Source organism: Colias croceus, chromosome 11 (genome assembly GCF_905220415.1).
Source record: "Colias croceus chromosome 11, ilColCroc2.1".
Classification (NCBI taxonomy): Eukaryota; Metazoa; Arthropoda; class Insecta; order Lepidoptera; family Pieridae; genus Colias; species Colias croceus.
Window position 1 is genome coordinate 5,560,845 of NC_059547.1, and position 8,367 is coordinate 5,569,211.

The 8,367-nt window shown below is 32.1% G+C and overlaps 1 protein-coding gene across 1 annotated transcript; it reads right to left on the minus strand.

The window, feature by feature from the left end:
* Nucleotides 1–1,157: 1,157 nt before the first annotated feature.
* On the minus strand, nucleotides 1,158–6,089 carry LOC123695670 (4-galactosyl-N-acetylglucosaminide 3-alpha-L-fucosyltransferase FUT6-like; the record flags this gene model as incomplete). Its single annotated transcript, XM_045641577.1, has 6 exons — nucleotides 1,158–1,692; nucleotides 1,928–2,167; nucleotides 2,729–2,980; nucleotides 4,608–4,771; nucleotides 5,372–5,526; nucleotides 6,077–6,089. Coding segments are annotated over 6 exons (1,275 nt in total), but the record flags the coding sequence as incomplete, so codon positions are not given.
* Nucleotides 6,090–8,367: the final 2,278 nt, after the last annotated feature.

The following is an 8,367-nucleotide window of genomic DNA, read 5'->3' on the forward strand; positions in this document are numbered from 1 at the left end:
GCTTATTAGCGCGTATTTGTGGTTAACTACCCTCACTTTGGCAAAAGTTACAGGGACTAGCTGTGGTTTGTTTGCGGGTTATGTTGAATGTACACGCTCATTATGTTCAACCTGATTTTCACCCTAGTTTCCCTTTTTATACTTTCTAACTACCTACACATAAAACAGCCTTTATTCTGTGATGGGGTTCATGAAGCTGTACGCACACTTTTACAAGCTGAAGATTAATGTGGGAAAAATAAATGAAGCTATAAAAAAGTGGAGCTGCATCGCATGACTATCAATAAAATTTAAGGAATATGCAGTTACCTGTTACTTACTAATTGGCAAATGCAAATGTTGCAGGGTAATGGTATTCATTTACATTAAAAATATGTCATTTTGAGTACCTAAACATAAAATAAACAATAAAATTTTATTTATATTTACCTATCTAAAGTACTGTCTACGTCCACGAATTTTAAAAACACCCTACTCGAACAAAAGAAGAATTTCAGGAAGATCAGAATCTAAGCTACACTTCATTAAAATTAGACATTCAACGGATAAATTCAGGCTCAACCGTATCAAGTTGACTTACGACTTATATAATAATAATCTTAAGCCATTACAATTTCGAAGGGGATGAGTATTGAGCTACGGAAACTTTTTATTGCTGAACCGTAAAACAAACAGTTGGGCCGCAAATTACGCCAGTCGTAAACGGCAATACAAATAAAATTTATTTATGCGATAAACACGTCTCTCCTACTATAAAATCTTATCACTAACAGTTGGTGGTTCCATTTAGACGTTGAAGGATCTCTAAAATCCACATTTAGCCGGTTTCCAGTTTTTATTTTTTACTTTCGTAATAAGGGTAAAATAATTATATTTATATTCTATGTTCAGACATAACAATATCATGAAGCAGAGTATCCTCCCTTAACTTCAAATCAATATTTCGCTACATGTCTACTGTTAAGCCGCTAATGCACCATACTGAGAGTAATGAGAGAAAAATCAATATAATTTTCCTATATTCTTTAAAAATCTATTTTATATTGACCACTGACCGCCCGTCAGCTCTGCATCTTTACATTTTCTGATGAATTTTATAAAACTTTAAGTAAAAAGAAAAGATTCCATTACTATAATGTAAAAAAAAGCATACATCATATTTTTATATCACATTTTATTGCTAAAACGCAACGTACATAAACTACAGTCTAAGTATGTATACGACCACGGATATCATTCGGTTAAAAACATAACTCTTGAGGATCCAAAAAAGTTCGCAAATCGTTTTCGTCGTAATTTTTTTCGCTTTTGTCATTATAATTTAACGCTTCACATACTCTGCAATAATGAAATGACTTCGTACCGAAATATCCGTGTTCGTTCACAATTTTGAAATGATTTCTCCATCTATGGAAATTAAGTAGAGCCTCATCATTTGCGCTTAGATGAATAATATACTTCGCTAAATCTCGTGGATTATCAAAATTATTAATATGTACGAATGAATTGGGAGGTAGGATTTTGTCGCATTCATCTGGCTTTGGGCCCATTATTACAGGAATGGCGCCCTTCTCGTAAGCATTGTTAAACGCTTTTTCTGTTAAATATTCCCGGCATTGTGAATTTTCTAGAACTAAGTAGAATAAATATTGTGACGTCACATTACAATCCGATCTAAAATGACCAGGGCAACTGAAAACAAAAAATAAGATTGGTTAAAAATTATGTTAGCCTTAGCGATTTTCCTAAGTTAAATATTAGAACAGTAGGTATATTAATTTTCTGCTTAACCTCAATTTTCTTTAAAGGTTAATTATGTTTACGTTCAACAACAGTTTCAAACATCTGATCGCACCAGCTACCGATCATGAAAATTGAATTTGGCTAATTGGAAATTCGTTTATAAAAATTTAAGTTACATAGGTACCTATTTTTATGGTCCTTCGAGCATTTTCCATATACTTCCAAGGGAAGATATGTTTCTAACTCAGTCAAGTATTGCATTCTTTTCGACACAGCACAGTTGGACATTAGCACAGAGGCTAGCTTATCTCGCCGCTTGGTTTTCCAAAACGGGACTAATTGCTCCAAGTTCGCGGAATCAGGTAATAAGGGCTTTTCTAAAGGCACAGTTCTTCCATATGGTACAGGCACGTCAGCGTCACTCCTGGAAATTATAAGTGTAAATTTAAGGTGAGGTTAGCTTAGATAAAAGATTTTTTTTTATTTCGTAGCTACGATGCCATTACATAATTATGGATATTTTATAAATAGATTTCCTTTCTTATAATAGGTATATACAATTTTATCATCATAAATTACATCAATTTGATTCGATACAAGTATCGGAAGCGAGTAGTGCGTCGATAAAATTGGGCAGATATTTTCATGTATAGTATATGAAGACCTTAACTGCGTACTCCTATTTTACTTGCCAACTCAATTTTCACATATCGGTGATCGCAAACATGTGCCAAATACACAACCAATGAACATAACAATTTGATATTATAGTTTATGAGCCAAAAGGTATTTTATATGTTCCCTATTATGACATCAAGTAATGCCAACTTTGTATTATTAATAAATTGTAAATTGAATAGGTAGGTAGAGATAATTTATTTTATTAATTTATGGCAGTGTTTATCAATTTTATTAATTTATCGACAGTGGATTCAACAATGATAATATCGATAAGTATTTCTAAGTACTTATAATGTTCAGATACCTGTAAGTCATAGACCAATTAAAAACATTAGCCAACTCGGTAAGTTTGGGTTTAGCTCTTGTCATGGAAAATGCGTTTATTGGAGATTCATCGTTCAGGAAGATCCATCTTTGTTTGCTATTTCGACGTGTTGTGTTAGGAAATATCCCCCTTTGTATATGAATTACTACTGCATCTGCACTATCTAAGTACTTCTCATCACCTGTGAATATGCAGTTACTAACTCTACATTCATCAAAAATATCAGGCGTCCTGTAAAACAATAAAATATTTATTAAAAGCTGTAAAAGACTATAATTAAGAGAAACAGCATAAAAGTTAACCAATTGTTGACATTCCATGCAAGTAATCCAAAAATGTTTCATGAATTTTTTAAAATAATCTCATGATTACTAATAGACCGGGAGATACTGACACAAAATTTCGAGTCATTTGTAACAGGATGGCGGTTCTACAGGGTTCTTAGTACGCAATACTATTCCGGTGTGACTTACAGCCCGCCATACCGACGCGAATGTGTTGATTTAAATAAAACAATTATTCAACCATTTGTATCAGGCTAACTTTTGCACAGGTAACCATCGTCGTGCAGCCATTTACGAAAATCGCCATGCCATACTTTTCGGACGATTCCAAATGGTCGCCATACCGCCGAAAATCTGCAAAAAAATTTTATTTCGCCAAACTTTTTGTACCAGTATTGCATTTGGATTTTTGGAGAGTATTTGATAAAATGTGACCATTATTATATTTTCCATACTTCTAGTAGGGGGAAAAAGTGCTGTCATACTTGAAAAATTAATTTAGTATTAATTTATATAAGTGAAGATTTCCAACACCTAGATCTTTGAAATTTTGTATTTATATTCGTTGATCCTCAAACTTACAGGAAAAATAAGTGCCATACTGTTACAAATCGTTTGACTTTCGTTATTTTCCGACGAGTTCGACTAACGCCCACGCGACTAAGCCGCCGGTACCAACCAGCGTTCACACCATCATTTTTCTTTTTGTCATTGTGTACTAAGAACCCTGTAGAACCGCCATCCTGTTACAAATGACTCGAAATTTTGTGTCAGTATCTCCCGGTCTATAAGTGCTTATAGTAATTAATTCAAGAAACATTCTATAAAACAGTAGCTGTGCTCCGCGGTTTTTCCTCAATAAGTGGGCTATCTAATACCGAAAGAATTTTTCAAATCGGACCAGTAGTTCCCGAAATTAACGCGTTCGAACAAACAAACTCTTCAGCTTTATAATATTAAGTATAGATTTGGAATAATTTGTAGCATAATTCTTAAATACATTGATCATTCTTTACCTAAACTATATTATCATTTATCATACTAGATACGTATAATTGATATGATATTATTTCAATAACGAGCATTATAATTGATAAACCTATTAGCGATACAACAAAGCTTTTGCATGTATCTATTCTTTCAGATTTGCGTATTAGCATGTATTAGGTACATACGGTACCGACACAGATAAGATAAACTTAGTCTAGGTACATAATATTATAATCTGAATTATACACAATCTCGTTTTTAATCGCATTTAAAATACTTTATCAAAAAAAATCACAACAGCTGTCAACGATTTTCTTTGTGTTTTCCAGCTATTCTCAATAACCGTTGCAGTTGTAGCTTTTTTGAGTTAACTTTTTTCTCTATTTAGTTTTAGTCTTTCACAAATCAATTTTTGATTTGTAGTTTTATTGTGTAAAATAATAATTTGCTTCAGAACAAATTTCAAACAATGTAAACCGAAGCCGCGGTTTCAGAAACAGTGTGTACATAAAATTTATCGTTTAAAACCATGTATAATATAATTAAATGTTAAATACATATAATATTAAAACTAATTTACGAACCGTTCATTGTGAAAATTGTAAATGTGACGGCTCTTTAACCAGTTCCAATGCTTCCAAATTAACACAATGAATCTTTTGTTCTCTTCATTCCTCGTATTATTTCCGATGTCATCTGTTTTTTGGAATTTAAATAACAATGATCCTAGATTAGAGGTTTTCCATGACTGTAACAATTTAAATAGGTGTTGTTAAACATACATACGCTAATTAAACACAGGTGTGTAAATCTAATCATAGTACCTACACATAACGCGCCTAAAATTAGTGCTTATAATAAAACTGCGGATTTTTTGTGTATGTTACCTACTTCGTTTCGATTTAACAATTCTATAATTTACTTGATTTTGATTAGTAAAGCTATCACGTACCTATTACAAATACCTATGTGAAAAATAGCAAACGTGTCGTTCGCCAATCGACTTGCTCGCCTTTTGCGCCCCCGCGCCGCTATAACACGTCATAGTTTTAATTTAAAATCCTTATATTATTTTGAGTGCAATTATCGACTTGAATAATTTGAATAAGTGAAGTTTGTAAGTTTTCTACGGTTGCTGAAATGATACAACTACTGTGATGAAAGATTTATAGCAACTTTGTAATAAAAAGTCCATAGTTATATCGACATTAGTCATTAATTATAAAAATTGAGAATGTTAATTATAATATAACATTATACTATGATGGATTAGCTTCCTTTTAACGATTGATTTTACTTTTACAATATCTATTCGAGTAGGTAAATAAAATTCTACGCGTATAGTTACCTTTCTTTTATCCAAATATTGATTAATGATATCACCATGTTTTTCACTTTCACTGTGAAATCCTGATAAATCTATGTTTTTACTCAACACATTATATGCATTTACATTATAAAAGTAACTTGCATATGTTCCAAATATAATGACACTCACTAATGCTATGATAAATAAATTAAACAATTTTTTAACATTTATATTGAATCTATGTTTATTATAATATTGCATTTCTTTAAATTATCTTTTCACAATAATTCAGTTACAGATTGTACGTGTACTTATGAATAGGTACGACTGTCCTAAATTAGATCATTATCATTACTGAAACAGGTTAGTTTATTTAATGATTAACATAATTTTGGTACTATTAGTTAAACGCTATGCCAACGTTATACACCATTATAGTGTGTTACATGAGTACATAAATTCAATTCCGATAAGCCTAAAAGCCTAGTATGTCCTACGACAACATAATATTAAAATTATGTCGTCACTGCCTAAATTAGCCCAAATAAATATTTAAAATTACACCATTATTCTTATCCCGTGCTGAGTAACGACTGAGCTGAACAATTATTATTATTTCGAATACAGTAATAATAAATTCACGCCTATTCGATTTCACACGTTTTAAACTGTTGGTTCAATTCACAATTTCACATTCACAATTTAAGTGTACACTTATTTTTTATTTTATCAATAGGTATGTACCTACTTGATTAGTTCACTCGAACAACTAATAATGTTTTTGATAATGCCTTATTTATCGGTGCTATGATATTAGGTATATTGCACGTAAAGCAGGCATTTACTTATTTCAGGCTTATATCAAACTTGCCGTGTTGGTTCGTCTGCTTATATGTTTAGAAATTAAGTAGAACTTTATAATTGGCGAAATAACTAAAAATAAATAATCAAAATAATAAAAGTTTGGCTCGAATGATTTTTCCCTTAAAGCTCTCATATAGTGCTTTATGATCTCCAAGGTCTGAATATTAAACTGATAATGCTCTAAATTGACATTTAAAGTGGCAGTTTTTAAAATAACATTAAAGACAAGAGAATTAAAACTTGAGGATATATTTTAGATAAATTGTCTCTTACCATTTTATATATCTTGATTTTCGTCTGTATTGTGGCACTTCAATGAGAAATAAAAATAGAACAAATGCTGCGAACTTCCGTCGTTCTAAATAATAATATTCTGATGGTGATGGTGATGGGGGTTCATATAGGAAATGATAAATTAGATACTTAATATGTAAAGTAGATATTTTACGATGGCTGTAATTTTTATTTCATAAATTAGGATGGCAGCCCTGCCAAACTAATTTCCAAGAGTAATTTTCTAAATAGCTTACCAGATATCGTAACTTTGACGAAGGTTTATATGGAATGCGTTTAAATGCCCCAGTTACCTAGGGAAACAGTTATTTAAAGTAAGTAGCAACACGTTAAAGCTTATCTATTATAATTTATTACTATACTTTAAAGTACAGAATTATCATTTACTTTGACACATTCACTATGCCTCTCGTTAAAAAAAACACACATACCTACGCAATACGCACACATAATTAACCGCAACTTTCAAATAAACCCGCAGGCAGCTCTACACAAAAATTAATGTTACGGTCAAGTTAGCATATTGTATTATAAGTTGCACAATTTTAAAAACCCTGACATTGTTTTCAAATGTGGAGGCGTCCAAGAAGGTGATGCCCATAGGTGATGCCAAATAATACATTGCAATCAAATTACCTATAATGCCTTGTTTAGAGTCAAATGGTGAACATGGCGATTGGATCAGGCCAAGCGATCTATAAAATCGCTTCATTATAGGGAAGAACGAGGGTTTGAATCCTGACGATGCCTCGTGCAACTCACAATCAATAATTCTTTCTATGTATTATTTTGATTTTTCCAAATAATTTTATTATACAAATTTAAAAATCATTTAAAAATTTGTAATACATTTTTGCATGACCTCTATTATAAAAGAGAGGACGTCGCCAACGCCTAAAGCCTCCATTGCCTATTAAGGGCCTGTTACGTATCGTTATTACATACCTACCTATTATTATGTTGTATGTTTATACTAGCTCCTAAATTCATCTTTTTGCATGTTGGCGCGGTGAAAATATTAAAACACAAACAATAAATCAGTAAAGAAAGTTATGAGGTAGCCATTAGGGATATAGGTAGGTACACCGTACATTAATTATAAGGCCAAGAACACAGAACATATTTTATAATATGTTCTGTGGTCAAGAAGAACAAAACAATGACTTTGTCTTCTTTTAGTATTTTGTAATTATTATCTATCTAATATATAAAAATCAATGCCACTTTTCGTTGTAATTCCATAACTCGAGAACGGCTGAACCGATTTCGATAATTCTTTTTTTATTATATTCCTTGAAGTACGAGGATGGTTCTTATGTAGAGAAAACGTTAATATGTACCACGGGCGAAGCCGGGGAGGACCGCTAGTTATTATATAAGTATTGTGTTGGAATCACAATATTATCAAGCTAGCTACCTATTAGCTAAGTACCTAAGTAGGTATATACCTACAACAACTAAAATAAAAGCCGTTTAAATATACTGACGTGTAATTCTTAAAACAATAAACGAAGCGCCTTGAAGATGTACTTAATAACTATGAAAGATCTCGCAACAGCTTTATCTGTGCCTCCAGTGAATAAGGGAGTAAGACGAGTTATTCCCTTTGGTTTTTATTGCACCATTGGATTCAGCTCGTCAAAATACACAACATATCAAAAGGTCATATCTCTAGCTGCATCCTAACCCAGTTTTTCGAATGACCCAAACGGTATAAGTAGGGTGTGATAAACGGTATAAGTTACCTTATCCATCATTTTAGGCAATCGCAAAGGAACTATTCGTCTCGAGTCAAAATCACCCACGAACACAAAGACATATGTGTAGTTATACTTTTTGAATAAAGACTTAATTCATTTTGTTCCATCCGTGCTAAC